General features: G+C 46.7%; 1 protein-coding gene across 3 annotated transcripts in view; it reads right to left on the minus strand.

Annotated features, from left to right (window-relative positions):
* The window catches only part of PAMR1 (peptidase domain containing associated with muscle regeneration 1), a 55,843-nt gene extending 42,306 nt beyond the window's left edge, over positions 1–13,537 (minus strand). For all 3 annotated transcript variants that reach the window (XM_054635454.2, XM_054635453.2, XM_054635452.2), the window contains exons 1-3: positions 13,417–13,537; positions 4,649–4,825; positions 3,782–3,910 (exon numbers count right to left, since the gene is read on the minus strand). In XM_054635454.2, coding sequence (XP_054491429.1) covers positions 3,782–3,910; positions 4,649–4,825; positions 13,417–13,489 — 379 coding nt within the window. In that variant the 5' untranslated portion in view covers positions 13,490–13,537. The remainder of the gene's footprint in view (positions 1–3,781; positions 3,911–4,648; positions 4,826–13,416) is intronic.
* Between the last annotated feature and the right edge of the window lie 1,829 nt (positions 13,538–15,366).

The raw sequence follows: 15,366 nt of genomic DNA on the forward strand, positions 1-15,366 counted from the left end.
CCCTTTCGTCCTGAAGGGCTTTTGAGTTTTCGATGCCTTTAACAAAGGAAAGCCAAAGAACTGGTGCAAAGAGATACTTGTATGCACAGCATACTAAACACACTTCTCTGTTTGCTGTGGTACAGCCTGAACTCTCCGAACACTGGCGCCGAGGAAGTAGGTTTGGCCAGCAAAGCAGGTGGTCCAGAGACTAAAGAGGAGCCATTCAGTGACCCTCTCCAAAAGAACGTTCTCAGGTTTGCTCCCACCCTTCTCTGCACGAAGCACCTTTGCGATCACATCAAATCTGTGCTCGTTAATCTCCAGCGCTTCTAGCAGAAGTTAGGCTGACTCCCCAGACCAACAGTTCAATCATATGTTGATCAAAAGGAGTCTTTTCTCTTCCTATTCTAAATCTGCAGGAGACCTGGAAAGCCCTCAAAAATAATTTACATCATAAACACAAATGCTGGCAAATTCTGCCTCATTTACAAAAAAATAAACCACTTTGGCAGAGTATCAACATCCTTGTTCCGTTCCTGTTCCTGAAAAAAAGACAGCTTTCAGGGCCACAGTAAGATTTCCTCCAAGGCTTGTTACTAGCAGAGAATAAAAAAATTCAGGAGACCTCTGAGTTGTAGCCCACAGAGACCCATGGGTCTATGGAGGGAGAGGTCCTGAGACGACCTTTGGTAAGAACACATTATCATCTGTTTGAGTGCTGCATCTCAGATGTGAGGCTCCTTCAAAGTCAGGATGACTGAAAAGAGGAGAAAGACAGTAGAAAGGTTTCTGCTATTCAGAAACAGGCTGATATGGGAAGGCAGCTGTCACTTGTCACAACTTGTTGCTTCCTGTTGGTTGCTGGTCACCAGTATTATGTGAAACAGTAATGTTCAGAAAGTTTCAAAAACTACAAGTACTCTTGTCTGGCACTGGGTCCACATTTGGACAGCAGAGCTGAGAACAGCTGTTAGAAAACACCATTTTCTCCCCTGCTTTGATGGAGCATGTGCCTTGAAGTGACATTACAACTTGGGGCTGGCAAAAACTGTTGGAGTTCAGGGTACAGAGGAAAGAGTTCTGCAGGGTTGGTTTTCTTCCGGTTTCAGAGCCTGATGTGCCTCTTGGGTCATGATGATTCAATCCAAGAGAAGTCCCATTAGGAAATATCCTAGCACCCAATTAAATCTAGTCAGTGTGCTTATTTCCTAATAGTACTTCATTGGCCTACCCTATGTAATTTATGTTTTTACCAAATGATCTGGTATCCTTTGGGGGGTTTTCAGCCATACCCATGTTTCCAGCTATGCCAGCAGATACTACAAACCGGACAGACCCATGGGCCATCCCGTGGTACTTCTTCCTTGCCATGGCCCTGTATCCTCGCTACTTTTGCTGGCAGTTCCCACAGATCTCTTCCCGGGGGCTCACCCTGCGCTGGCCAATGCTCTCAGCCCCTGGAGCGCTGCGGCGGGCTGGGCCTCACTGTTCCCCCGTAGGTATCCAGACCGTGCCCCACCGCTCCCCCCGCCGCGTACAGGCACTGATCCTGCCCGCAGCTCCCCCGCATGCCCCGCGCTCCCCTCCCGGCGCCCATCCCGCGGGATGACCGGGGCCTCACGGCGCGGCCTCCGCGGGCCCCCGGCCGCCCCCTACCGCCCGTGCGGGCCGCTGCCGGTGCCTGCGGGGCCCGTGGCGGCCGGGGCTGCAGTGCCCGCCGGGCCGGGCGCGCCGGGCCCGGGGCGCTGCCTCAGCACGGCAGGGCAGGGTTGCGGCTGGAGCGGCGCTCGCCCTCCCCGCCGGCCCGGCCCGGCCCGGCCCTGCAGGCGCGCACGGTGGCAACGCCCGGCGGCCCCGCGAGAGGGAGACAGAGCCCGGCGGGAGCTGCCGCCCGCCCCCCGCCCGCACGGGCCACGCCGTGCCCGGCAGCGCTGGCGTTGGCAGTGTAGGACGGAGGAGGCAGATTTTTTACATCCCGCTATTACCGTGCTGGCGCTTCTTTGTAATTCTGGGATTTCTTGGCCCTCTGCCGCTGGAGAGGCACCGAGGGCTGGCTGCAAAGTTTGAGCTGTGATGCCGTATGCAGGTACCAAAGAGAGATGGCTCCTCCTGTGCTCTCCCAGCTGAGGTGTGCTAGCACATCCACGGCTCCAGCAGCCTGTGCCTGCGGGCATTCCAAGGCTACTGCTGGCCGCCCTCCAGACCCAAAGCCACATCGCCGAGAGGCGCAGTCCGGCATCCGGCACCCATCATGGTTATGGGCTGCTTTCCAGACACGCGCTTTTCTCCATGCCTGAGCCTACCATCAAGGCCAAAATTGAGATAGCCACAAAAGGGGAGCTCAGGATGTGCTGGCGTCACAACTATCCTCTGTGTCCCCATGTAAGAGTGGAAGAGACAACAGCACTGTCTGACCTTCCTACCCCACCTCACCCCACCACAGAACTACATGAAAGAGAACACAGCCTCAGTGTCACACTGGGTCCCTTAAAAGAGCAAGTAGTAAGAAAAACGTTATAAGACAAAGCTGTCAAAAATTTCAGTACTGCAGAAATATCCAAATAGACCTCTGTGTGAAGGTGTGTTTGCTTCAATACAAGTGGGAAGAATAAACTGAGATATACTGTGGGCAACCAATATATTCAGGCAGATGGAGGAAAAATTAGATGAGCTAATGACTATTTCTTGGCTCTTCTTTTAAAGAAAATTCCAGAGAAGCTCTAGCGTGCACCTAGAGAAAATGGGACTAAAGTGTTCTCAGATATCACACCGTAAACAGCAGGGGACTCAGTTGATCAACTTCCAAAGCCTCAAAGCTGAGATAGGTCTGTTGCTGAAGCATGTTGATTCCCCACATTCTGCTATTTGAAGCAATGATTTTATTTTATATGCTTTCACCTCCTGAATGGTCATGGGCAATGTTGTGAAAGCAAGTTAAATTGTTGCTTTAAAATCAATGACTAAGAGCACACAAGCCTAAGGTATATAGCCCAATAGACAGAACAGAGTAGGGAAAGCAGACTCTGCTTTTATCCCTTCCAGTGAAATATGAACAAAGAGACAGTCAATAAAAATTGAAAGAGAGCTTCACCTTCCCTGGTGGGAAATTGGTGAAGGAAATACCAGTCTTAAACATTACACAGTTAGTTGATGGAATTCATTATTGAAAGACAGAATTGGGATTAACAATTTAGCGAACTAAAAAGTCGGAGCTTTTGTACACTGTCAGGAACAAAACCTTTAGATATTGCTGCTGGGGCCTGAAACATTCATTGTTGTGACATAATCAGAAGTTACAAGACAGTGTTTTCTAGAGGCACCTTGAAGTGTGTTGAAGATGTGTGGCAGAGGAAGGAAACCCTGGGATATCCTTGGGGCTGGCAGGGCTTGAAGGAGGACAGAGGGTAAGCTCTTTTTGATAAAGCTGTTGCCCTTGTAAATGTTTATGCTTATGCTCAGGGGCTATGATGACGTGAGTCCAAGAAATCCAGATTACAGAAGATTTCCGGAGTCATAGTAGTTAAAGTTTTAAAATAAACCAAACCCAAACAGACATTTAGTAGGGTTCTAACCCACCATGACGTGAGGCCCAGTCCAATTCCTCTCAAACAAGCACTAGGAGAGAAGTTTTTTTCCTAATTGTAGATCTGCTTACTGCCTGGTTGTGTTTGCCTTCTCCTGCTCGTGGCCTTTGCAAGAGTCGCTGTGCAGGAATAGCTGGAAAGGCACAGCAGAGCCCTGGCTCTGTCCCACCACTCCCTGTCCCTGCCATCCCTCCCTGCCTGTGCAGGACACTTACTCATGCAGTCCCCTCCATACCAGCCAGCTCTGCACTCTGCACAGTAGATTCCCTTGATGTAGAAGTCGTCGAGTGTCCCTCCCCAGGAACCATTGCGACAGGACTTGCAGTTCTCAAAGATGGTGCAGCCTAAAAAGAGAGCCACTGTGTTAGATGAAAGCCAAGGTGGATTGTCCTGTTGGGAGAGGAGCAGTGTCTGTCTTTTCCACAGAAAACGCCAATGACGTTATTAATTGCAGAGGTGCTGACAGCTCTCCCGCTGGGAACCATACCCAACCTCTACGCCCTAGGCAGCTCAGACTCTGAGATTTGGAACCAAACTCCTGGTCTGACTTGCCCAAACCTCTAAATCTCATTGCTCCAAGTGTAAACGCCTCTCTCAGTATCTGAATGTGTGTGCTGATGCAACTTGGGCCCAGCCTAAATGATTCTGATGACTTCTAAACTGGTCCTAGCTCCTCCTGCTCTCTCCTCCTATCACATTTCACTTTTCTTTTTCCACCTTGCTTGTCGGACTTCCAAGTTATCTCTCCTTTTTTGTTTTGGGGATGCAAATCAACCAAGAGTACCACCAAAACACTCCTGGTGTGAAGCCAGCTATCGTGTCACCCTTTGGCAGCTTCCAAGCCTGCCCAAGACATCCTGACAACACAGCAAGTAGAAAGTGTTGGGTTTTTTGGCAAGTGATGCTACCTGCTTTGAGGGAACCCTGCCAAGTGTCTTGCTGCTGTCAGCTGGCAGATGAAGGAAATGCAGGACAATCCCATGCCTCAGTGAGATGTGCTTGTTCACCACTGCCCTGCCCAGCATCTGCCATGATGCCTTGGCCAAAGATTTGGTGTGAGCACAGCATGGCCACAAACATACCTGGGTGGATTAAGCAGGAGTCACACTCATTATCCTCATTCCTGCAGCAGGGAATGGTGTAGCCCACTCTTTCTTTCTGTCCTGGACAGATGCACTCGATTTGGTCGTATTCACAGCACTCCCGACACATGATATTCCACTCAGCTCCTGGGCAGTTTTCATTGATCACTGTGTACTCTGCAGGGAACAGAGAGGAGGACACACAGAAACAATCCATTATCTGATGAAGACGGGCAGGATCTGTTGTCCAGTGGTTTATCAGATCATGGATGCCATGAGGCTGGCCAAGGTCTTCAGCCCAGAAACACCCAAACTACGCGGCAACATGCACCTGAAATGTCAGCATGGTTTGCATGTCTAAGGAACACACAGGAGTTTCACAGTGCCAGCCAGAGGAAGCAAACAGACCAGAGGGAAGGAATATGTTCACTTTCTCTGCAAGGCCTGCCCACTTCTGTGGTGAGAAAAATAGCTTTAAAAAAACACAGAGGATGATATCATATGAGAAAGTTTCTTCAGATTGCAGGACTGATTTAAAGCATCATCTATAGCACAGATTATTTAAACTATGATAGCATGTTTTGGTTGTATTTCTGCTTGTGAATTTGCTATTCTTGAAAACTAGGGGGCCCACCAGGAAAGGCCATTTTTAAAGATGGATTTTATCTGGTTTTACTCCCTATTTTCACCCAGAAGCACATGTTGTTACATTTTACTTCACTGCCAAAGGAAACAAGATTTTTTTTTGTTATTTTAAAGGTTCATTTTGCCTGGCATTTCTAATATGGTAACATCTTTCTATTATTTAGCATAACCTCATATGATATCTAAGCTATGCTGGAAGTACCCTTTTAAGAAACAACTTCAGACTGTGACTCAGGACTGCCACAGTAAGTGCAGATCCTGTCTTTCTCCACCAGTGTGCTGTCTAAATTCTACAAAGAGAGATCCAAGGAGTGCACAGAGCTGTCAGCATGCCTTCTAAGCAGCTGACAGCCCTGATGACTGCTTTCATGGAGTTTGATAGTAAAAAGAGAGAGCAGACTAGAAAGATGAGACATGAAGGAAACTTAATGAGACTAGCTCTTTTTTCCCCTTCTATCCTCCTCTTCTTTCTTTTTTTTTTTTTTTCCTTTTTTCTTTTTTAATTGTGGTTAGGTAACAACCTTTTTCCTTGAGTATTAAACTCTGAGTAACAGGGTTGCCTTGTCATGAAACAAGCCATATATCTCTAAGGTGAAACACTCCCATCCATGCCTGTACCTGTCTGCCTTCTCACACGACTGGTTTTTTGTTTCATTGTCACTGATAACCTAATTACTGTGCCTGCTGGAGCTCCCTACCACCGAGCCTTGCTGCTCTGTCTCACTTGACTCTCCATGACCTCATGAAGCCTGGTTGCTGGAAGCTTATCTTCTCCTCTAATGATTTTTACTGACTCCATAAAAAAGGACCACCAAACTGTTTCTTCTTCTTTTCCTTTTTTTTCCCGCTTTGGCTGGGAAATTAAATGCAGCCCTTTGTGCTCCTCAGAGCTGAGCCTTTCCCTTGTGCCTGGTGTACCAACCAGGGAGAGTCCACTGCTGCTCTAAGTTTAGGAAAGAGGCTGCTGTTTGTGCTGAAACCTTTCCATCCCCCCTCTCTGCCCCTATAATCGTTACAAAAAGAAAAACTGTTCCTTCCATCCAATAAGATTCTGTATGTTTTTTATTCCAGCAGTGGAATCTTGCATTGAAATAATCTTATTGTTCAGCAGTTATAGACCCCTTTGCCTGTAGATCTTTACAAAGTTCTCTTTCCAGATGGGAAAATGAAGCACAAGGGAGGTGAAGTGACTTTGCTCAAGGTCCCAGGGAAAAACAATGGTAGAGTGGGGAATTGAACTCATGCCTTCTAATTTCCAGAATGGCAGTCAATCATCCTGGCCAGGCTGGGGCTTCTTAACCTATGGCTATTATTCCCTTTTAATTAAGCCTTTTATCTATGAATTGTATCTGATTCAGATTCCAGAGAAAATTAATTACACACATCTAATTATCTCCGTGAACTGACACTCAGTTTGATACATCTCACCATACAAGGCAGACAATAGCTGTGTCTCTGGTGTATGGGGTGGGGGTCTCACTCCTTCCTGAAGCAGCACTCTTTAAAGTCTGACTAATAAATAACTACCCACCACTCAGAGCTTTTGTAAAGCTCTCAATCCTTCAAATTCTCATTCAAATTCTCATTATTTTCCTGACTCAAGATAGAAATCTGATTTATCTCAAGCTTGCTAAAGCCTATTAATAAAGTGGATATACTATTCAAGAGAATTTTTTGTCTGTAAAATGATGCAAGTACTCACAGGCAAACTTACATTGGGGTGACAAAGGAATGTCTCCATCCTTGCAGGAGCTCACATCCTGGCAAGGTAAGGCTGTGAGCTACACAACTTTCAAGTTAGCGCCGAGAGATGGGCTGGACCATGTGACATCCAGAGGTCCCTTTCAACCTAAATTACTCTATTCTTCCCTAAAATATTACAGATGTATTTGCATGTAGGTAGAGAGTGTGAATGTGTGCATATGAACATTTATTTTCATATGTTGAGCTTGTGTACACAACAGAGCCAAAAAGCAGAGGCCACACTTATTCTTGGTGGATCAAATGTGTGTATTTGTAGAATAAGTTGACCTTGAGGTAATGTTTAGTGTTAAGAAGGGAGCAGCTGATCTTGGCTCTTAAAAAATTGTAGAAATATACTTGCTGCCACCTAGAAATGCTTTTTGCTCACTTCTTTTGTCTCAGCTTAGACAACGAAAATGTCTAGAAAACTATCTTTTGACTCACTGATGATTTAATTCCCTTTCAGGTTCTCATTTTCTGCAGTTTGGGCAATTTATATAGCCTTGACAAGGAAATATGTGGATGTGAGATTTTTTTAAGTGGCCTTTCTAGGATTTTCTTCACAGAAATCATGGAATCTATTATTTTGAGGTTCCATAGAAGCTATTCTTTAAATAAATATGATTGAAGAGTTTATGCATCCCTTTAATAATAGCAGGATCTCTTTTATTTTTCCTCTGGGCTACTGAAAAAAAGGCAAATAAAACCTTTGCCTCAGAGGTTTAAGAGGGATATGCAGAGAGTCACTTATGTGTGTAAGCAATGTTTGTTTGTGTGGCTGAGCTCAGCCTGTGCTCCAGGGAGGCAGAGGCATAACCCTGCTCCCCCTTGTGTGTTTGGGGATGGGCAGCCACTGGCAGCTCCCCCCCACACACTTGGCCATTATTACCACAAAACAGAAGAGAATGAGGCAGAGAAAACTGGGGGAAGATTTATTGACTGAGTAAAATGCTGAAAGCAAGGCCTCGGCCAGCTGTGGCAGAGATAATTGTGGGGTGTTTTGTGAGCTTTGCTTTGATAATCTTCCAAAGCAGGCAGTCTGGCTTGCAGGCAGTGACTGTGTCTTTGATTTTGGGACAAGCCGGAAGAAGCTGCTTGACAACCCATGCAAAATATTTAACTGCAACGAACAAACAAGACTCTGGACAGGCAAATAAACAGTGGATTAATTTATGAGATTTTAATGATGGAAGGAAAGCCCATTAAATCCAGGCATAAACAGCTCACATGGAAACAGCTCAAGACCATGGAAACCATGCAAGAAATGCCTGTGTTGGGAAAGCACACAAATGTCCAGGGCATGTGCTGGAGGGAAGACCTGCTTGGCTCAGAAGCCTGGCACAGCCCAACACAACACTTCACCTGATGCTTTGGGTCCAGCCTGAGCAGGATTCTGAGGTGTGAGATCAACATTTTCAGGCTCAGATGGCAGTGCAGTCATGCTTGCTGCCTACATCTGCACCTAGCAAGACCTCCTAATCCCTACAGCATGTCAGATCCTAGAGGCTGTCATTGATGGATTTTGTGGGACACCAGTTGGAGGCAATGCTCCAGACAGTGTTCTCCTTGTTGGCAGTGTCAGTCCAACAACAATTCACCTCAGTGATGCTGCTGCCTCCCTTCATGCCCAGGGCTGAGATCAGGCTCAAAGCTTTGGTGATTCAGGAAGAGATTCACAAGCACAACAACATTGTTGCCTCAGGGGTGGGTCAGGCCACTTCATCATGGTGAAATGTCAGCTTCAGCTGACTGGTCTTTTGCCATGGTGCATTTGTATATCATAGATACCTCGCTAGATGGAAAGGGATTTCTGCTCCAAAGATCCGAGAGCTGGGAAAACTGTGTAGCTGAGAAGTAAAGTGAATTGAAGCAAGTCCAATTATACCAATTATTTCTTGAGTCTTCCACTTCTTTAAAAGAATGAAGATTTTTTTAGAGTACAGTCACTTTAAGCTGATATAAGCCCTTGCTGCTGCTGAGATGGGACATTTTTCTCCCCCCTCTCCCTGACTTCCCATTCCCATCCCTGTATTTGTGCTAACAGTAGCTGCTATGTGGAGGGATCAGACAACTGATTGAGCAAAAACCAGTTTGCCATATCTGTCCTTGGAGGGAACTTCCTATGCTGCAAGTCCATTCTGTTATCCTGCGAAAATTATCCTTCCATGCCTCAGTTTATCCATCAGTACATTGGCAAACACTATTTAAGCTCGAAGAAATATTATTTCAAATCGCTTTGAAAAGTGCCATTTGCAGTAACAGTGCAGTGTAAGTAAGACCAGATACAAACAGATAGATACATCTCTCGACTCTGAGTCCATAGAGGATGACTTTTTGAAGGGATTATTTAACCAGTTTGTGTTCCACAGATGAGAACATGCCCCTTTGTGTTTGATTTCATCTTTGTTTTTCAACATGCTGCTCAACAGCTACTGTCTTGAAGAAAGGAACAAGCAGTTGAATTTGAAGGAGCAATTTCCTAAGGCTGTTAGTAGGGAATGTTTAGCTCTGTAATAATTCTGAAAGGATTCTTTAACTTCTCATTAAAGAAAAGACAGCTTCAACAGAGATGAAACCTAGTAGCAGCTTACCCTTTAGTTCCATCTCATTTTTCTGCTCCTTTCTTACTTGGCTCTACTGCCATTGCACAGATATGCAAGCTGGGCCTCATCCCACAGCCTCAGGTGTGTGGACATTGACAACAGGAAATGCTCTGAGTGCAGCACTGGCTGAAACTGTGGCTCCATTGTGATGAATAGTAAAATTCTCCATTTGATTTCAGTGAGGCCAAGAGGAAGACACCTTGGAAGGGAAGAGGGATGTTCCCTTTAAGAGACTTTTACTGGGGCTCTTGGAAAATGATGTACCCCAAACCCTTAATAATAAAGGAAAGTGCAGGTCTTTATTGTTAACCTTTTTGCCTCCAATAAACTACTGTGCAAATTATGTCTGTTTGTCTCTTTGATGTGCTAAGAGGATGAAAGGGATAATGCTGTCTCTAAAACCACTTGCTTCTCTTTAGAAATTATGTCCCTATTACTCTTTCAGCAGCTGGGCTAATTAAAAGAGGAGCTGAAATACATCCCTGTTTTAGCTTTACTCACTGTGCTTACTTTATGGTCACAGATCATTGCTGAATAATTAGACTGCTGCTCCTACAGAGTCAGATAGCAACCTTTTCTGCCTGTAGTGTGTGCTTTCACACAGTGGCAAGTGGGGAGAGGCAAAAACAAAGGATCTCTATTTTAGAAAAAATCAAAGCCAGTGGAGGAACACAGGAGGAAATCTACAATACTAAGTGGAATCTGCCCACTTAATAAATGCACACTAATTTGACTGTCTTTTTAGAATACCCTTCTCCTTTAGTTTCTTCTCAGTATTTATCACCTGGCATTTGTGATCTTATTATTGGAACTGTGGCCTTTTGGCTTATTTGCGAAAAGCTGTGACAGGAAGAAATAGCCAGGTTAAGACTCTTCAGAGGTTGCCACATCACCCTTCAGACTTCAATTCTCTCTGGGACAGAGGATCTTATTCTGGGCAGAAAAATTATACTAGTGTGATCAGGAAGAGAATTTGTCTTCTCTGTGCTGCAAGACAAGGAACAGGAACAGGTAATGAATGTAGAATTTTTGAGTAAGTGACAGCATTGATGATGTTAGACTTCTGCAATAGGAGAGAATGTTTGGAAATCTGTGGAGAAGAAGCAGCTGCAGTATTGAAATTAATTCATGACCACATAACATGAGAATGTGCTCTTGTCCTAAACATAGAGGAGTGGTGCTGGACCTGTCTTGAGGACTTGCCTCTTGTAATGGTATGAGTTCTGCAACATGTTGATGACTGAACTTGCAGTTAAATGTTGCCCAGATAGAAACAGTCCACACAGACTTCAGCAGCCCTCCTCAAATTTTAGTCCTTACAGCTCCTGTGGAGAGTGTAGTCCAGCCCTGACCAAGGACTGAAGATGCTCTCAGCCTGCCAGGCCTCTGTCCCTGCTGATGGCTTGCCTCCCTGCCCTGTGGCCTTCCTTCGAGTTTGCCCCCCACCATGTCCCTGTTCTTGCAGGAGGGAGAGGGGCATCCACATGCCCAAGGGAGGTCCTGCTGCTGGCAACTGCATCCTCCTGTGGTGGTCAGGGGTCCTTCAGGGCTGGTGGAGAGAAAAATCCTGGGCATTGGCAGGCTTGCAGGGACTCCTGGGAGCTACTTGAAGAGACCTCAGGGTCAAAAGCGAGTAACCCCAGCATTTTTTCCAAAATAAAAAGCAAGTCTCTTCCCCTTTGTCCATGCTAGGAACCTAAACATGTGAACTGAAGTAACCCATTTGCTAAGATTGAATGCATCTGGATGTGTCTGAGTGCATCTGGCCTTCACTTCTCTAGACAGAGGCTGGAGGGGGAGGGGAAGAGAGGTTGGGAAGGGTTTAGATAGGCAGAAACACACAAAAACACACATATATTTTTAAGGAAACATGAGTCACTTGCACTCCAAGTTTATTCCAAAAAGTAAATTCCCAGACCGCCCTGACTCCTGCCCCCAGCTCTCGAGGCAGGCCCTGTGCAACTGGGTGTGATAAATATGGATAAAAATTGGATACATCTGTGGGGAGGAGACAAAACGCTATTTTCCAACCTGCCCTGACATGTTAAGGCCACTGCACTTCTGAGTTGCTCCCCTGTCTCTGAGAGCCCCTCCTGCTGTGGCTGGAGGGGGCTCCTGGCCCCCTCATGCTGCCTGCTGTGTGCCAAGCAAGTGCCAGCAGCTGCTCTGCCACCAGCAGCAGGGCAGGGGAGGCATGGCAAGGAAGGGCAGGGGGCAAGGGGGGCAGCTGACAGCCACGTGTTCCACAGGCTCTTCCACACTGCTCCTGGTGTGTGAGGAGTGGGTGTTGGGGGAACTAGCAGCCTCCCTCCAAAGCTCACAGCCCCACAGCCCTTGTGTCCCACTGGCCATTGCTGTCCTTCCTCCTGCCTCCCCTTGTCACTGCTGCCAAAGGGATCAGTGCTGGATTACTCTGCAGGTCAGAGAGAGACATGCTGCCCCTGCAGCAGGAGGGGTTTATGCCCACCCAGCTGCCCGAGAGCCACAGCCTGCACCCAGGGATGCTCTGCCACTGGCAGGGCTAGTTCTGTGCCACTCCAGCACATGGCACATGCCATGGAGCCACCTTGCTTGCCAGTGTGCAAGGGGGCAGGTGTCTGAGGGACAGGCCACTGCAGGGACAAGTCAGTGCATTGGCACAGGGGAGGGGAGAAGCTCTCTGTGCTTGTGACCCGGGGGAGCTTTGGCAGGAGGCCAGCCTCCCAGGATGGCTGCAGGTGCTGCTGGCCAGCCTGGTGGGCAGATGACCCTGGTCATCACCCGTTCCCTGTGTCCTGAGGGCTTGGCAGGGAAGGGTACTGCAGAGGCAGACTCTCTGCTGCAGCCCCTGCTCAGGGGGCCTCTGAAGCACCATCCTTGACACCAGTTCTTCACAGCCATTGAGATCTGAGTGCCTGCAGATCTGACAGCTCCCCTGGTAAGAGGAGTCAGCAGTGCTGAAATATGCAGCAGCTTCAAGAGTGGGTGACTTGAGGGCACCTCACCTCCCAGTCCTTAGGGCTGCAGCTCCCAAGAAAGCACCACGATGCTGACAGCTGGCTGCTGCAAGCAGGTCTGGACACCTCCAGGTGTAAACAGCCCAGGTTCGTGGCCATAACTACAGCAAATTTGCACTCAACAGTAAATGCTTTTTGCTCAACCTTATCAAGATAATACTTGCTGGCTCAGCAGAAACTGGGATGGGGCTTGAGCACAAAAAAGATCGTTCTACTTTAACAAGGCTTCCCCTTCGAGAGAATAATATTGGAAGAGCTAAATCCCAGATTGGAAACAATGTGTGGGTTTTGTTTTCTTTTTTTCCTTCACTTTTTTCTCCCTTGCCTTCATTCGTGGTGTTGAGGCTGGAGAGGAAAATCTCTGTCTTGCCAAACTAAACAAATTACGCTTTACAATTCAGAGACTTAAATGCCCCTTTTTATCATCATTTCCGTAGCACTGAGTGTTGAGAAAATAAAAGGAGTAATAAGCAAAGTGATTGCATACCTTTTTCTTAATGGCCATTGGCAAACAGATTCAGCCAGTTGTTTCTCTTTAAGGCTATTAAGTTTGCCTGAAAATCATTCCTGGGTAAACCTACACACACACACACACACACACACACATTCCATGCTGACAAGAAAAAAAGTACATAAAGCAGAGCCCTTTCTTTCTATTATTGCTGTCCCTGCGGATCTCTCTGCTTTCCATGACAGTGCATGAGATCAAACCCCTCTGACCACACTGAAGGAAGGGGGCTCACTCGACCATGCCGGGAACACACACGCTCTCTTACAGTACCTCTTGGCAAGCAGGAGATGAGCAGGAGCTGGAGAAGAGTGAGTCCTACAAGTGTCCAGGGTGCTGGCTCCATGCTGCCCAGGCCAGTGCAGCGGTGTGACTGCTCGGGAAGGGAAAGCAGGCAAACAGCTTTTACTGGGACCTCACCAGCTCCAGACTGCGAGGGATCTCGGATTTCAGACCTCAGCACGCTCCCATCCTCACCAGAGGGGAACTACCTTCAAGAGACTTCTCAGGCGTCCAGAAGCACACGTCACCCCAAACCTCTCCAACTGCTGCCTTAACCCTTTCTGGACTCTGGCAACAGATCCTTTCTGTGATGGCTTTATTGGCTCAGTGCTCAGAACACAGATAGCCGCTTTCCCTATGTAAAGAAAGCTCTTTTAAAGCGGGGAGAAAGAGAAGTGCAGATATGTCTCTCTATGAGCCATCCCGGGTGAGCTGAAGTTGCAGGCATCTCCAGAAGGAGGCACTTTGTCCTTGCTCCCCTTGGGCTCGTGGGGCTGATCCATCCCGGGGGGTGGCAAGGCAGGGTGTGGGGTGGGTGCAGAGAGGGATTCCTGTCCCACACTCCCACAACTGGGCAGCCTGGCCAAGCGACACGGTTCACTTTACGACGTGCTTAAAATAGCCGTGCATTTTTATGGTGGGGCAGATGAATGAATGAGGCTCAGTAAAAGTTCACTCCACAGTGGATGAAAACCACAACACACAAAAGGAATCACTTGGCACACGTGTGCTTGTGCTAGTCAAAACCTTCTTACTGTCCATTTCTGCCAGGAAACGCAATTTTGGCAAAATTGAAATGTTTTGTCGGAACATGCTGATATTGAGGAAATGTCTAATCCAAACAAAGGAGACCATTTAGTTTGGGTTTTATCTTTGTGTCATATTTTGTTTTGCCTTTTCTATTAGCACATGCTACTGACTTTTTTTCTGGTCTTCAACCCATATTTTATAGCAGCATACTTAATTTTCTCTAAATTTTTTCTTGAACAATTTTTTTACTACTTTCCAAAGGACCTTTTTTACCTCTAAATCAGACTTTCTCGATTTGATTTCTATAGCAAGATTTCAAAATTAACATATATTATGAGGGGGGAAAACTGAAAAATTGGCATTTGCTTTGGAGTAGGAAATCAAGTAACCCAAAAAGCTTTAACAAATACCAACAGTTTGTAAAACTCAGGCATCTTGAGCAGCCTCAAAAATTTGAGAGCCATTGCCAGTGGAAGCCTTGAGTAGTTCAGTGCAGTGCAAAATCCCCTACACCTTCAGGTGGTCCTTCATGGGGTGAATTCCTTTAACCGGACATCTCTCTAGTTTAGGCTTGTCTGTCTGCCAACCTCTTGACTTTACAGTGTGAACAGTCTTTTCAGGTTTTGTGCACCTTCCATATAAAACAGTACCAAAGTATTTTTTTCCCAAATCTTTAACACTGATGAAAACCTACCATTTAGAATACTAACAGAAGAAGACCTGAGATGGGTGTCAAGATTTTAGCCATTATGGCACACAATCCTTGCTGGGCTAGCCTGACTCCTGCCCTGGATGCTTTTCATCTCAGGAGCTCACCAAAGCTCTCCAAGTCCCACTGGGCCTTATTATGACTCAGTTACTATGTTCTCCTGGAGCCCTTGGTGGACATCTCTTGCCCCAGGGCCCTGAAACTCTGCCTTGTTGGTCCCTTGCTCCTTTCTGATCATCCATATATATGCTCTAAACTCCTAATTCCAGCTTTGGGCTCCTCTAACAAGCCAATTCTGGTCAGTGCCAGGAGGAAAACAACGGAGGATAAAATTGAAGCCCCCAAGAGTAGATGAAAACAGTGAAAACTGGAAGCTCTGACATCTTCACAAAGAAACACTAACCTATTTTAAAGCCTGTGGAATCATTCGTTTATTTCCTAGCCATTCTTTCCAGTAAGCAATTAAATTCTTTAGGCTAGTA

This window comes from Agelaius phoeniceus, chromosome 6, assembly GCF_051311805.1.
Source record: "Agelaius phoeniceus isolate bAgePho1 chromosome 6, bAgePho1.hap1, whole genome shotgun sequence".
Taxonomy (NCBI): Eukaryota; Metazoa; Chordata; class Aves; order Passeriformes; family Icteridae; genus Agelaius; species Agelaius phoeniceus.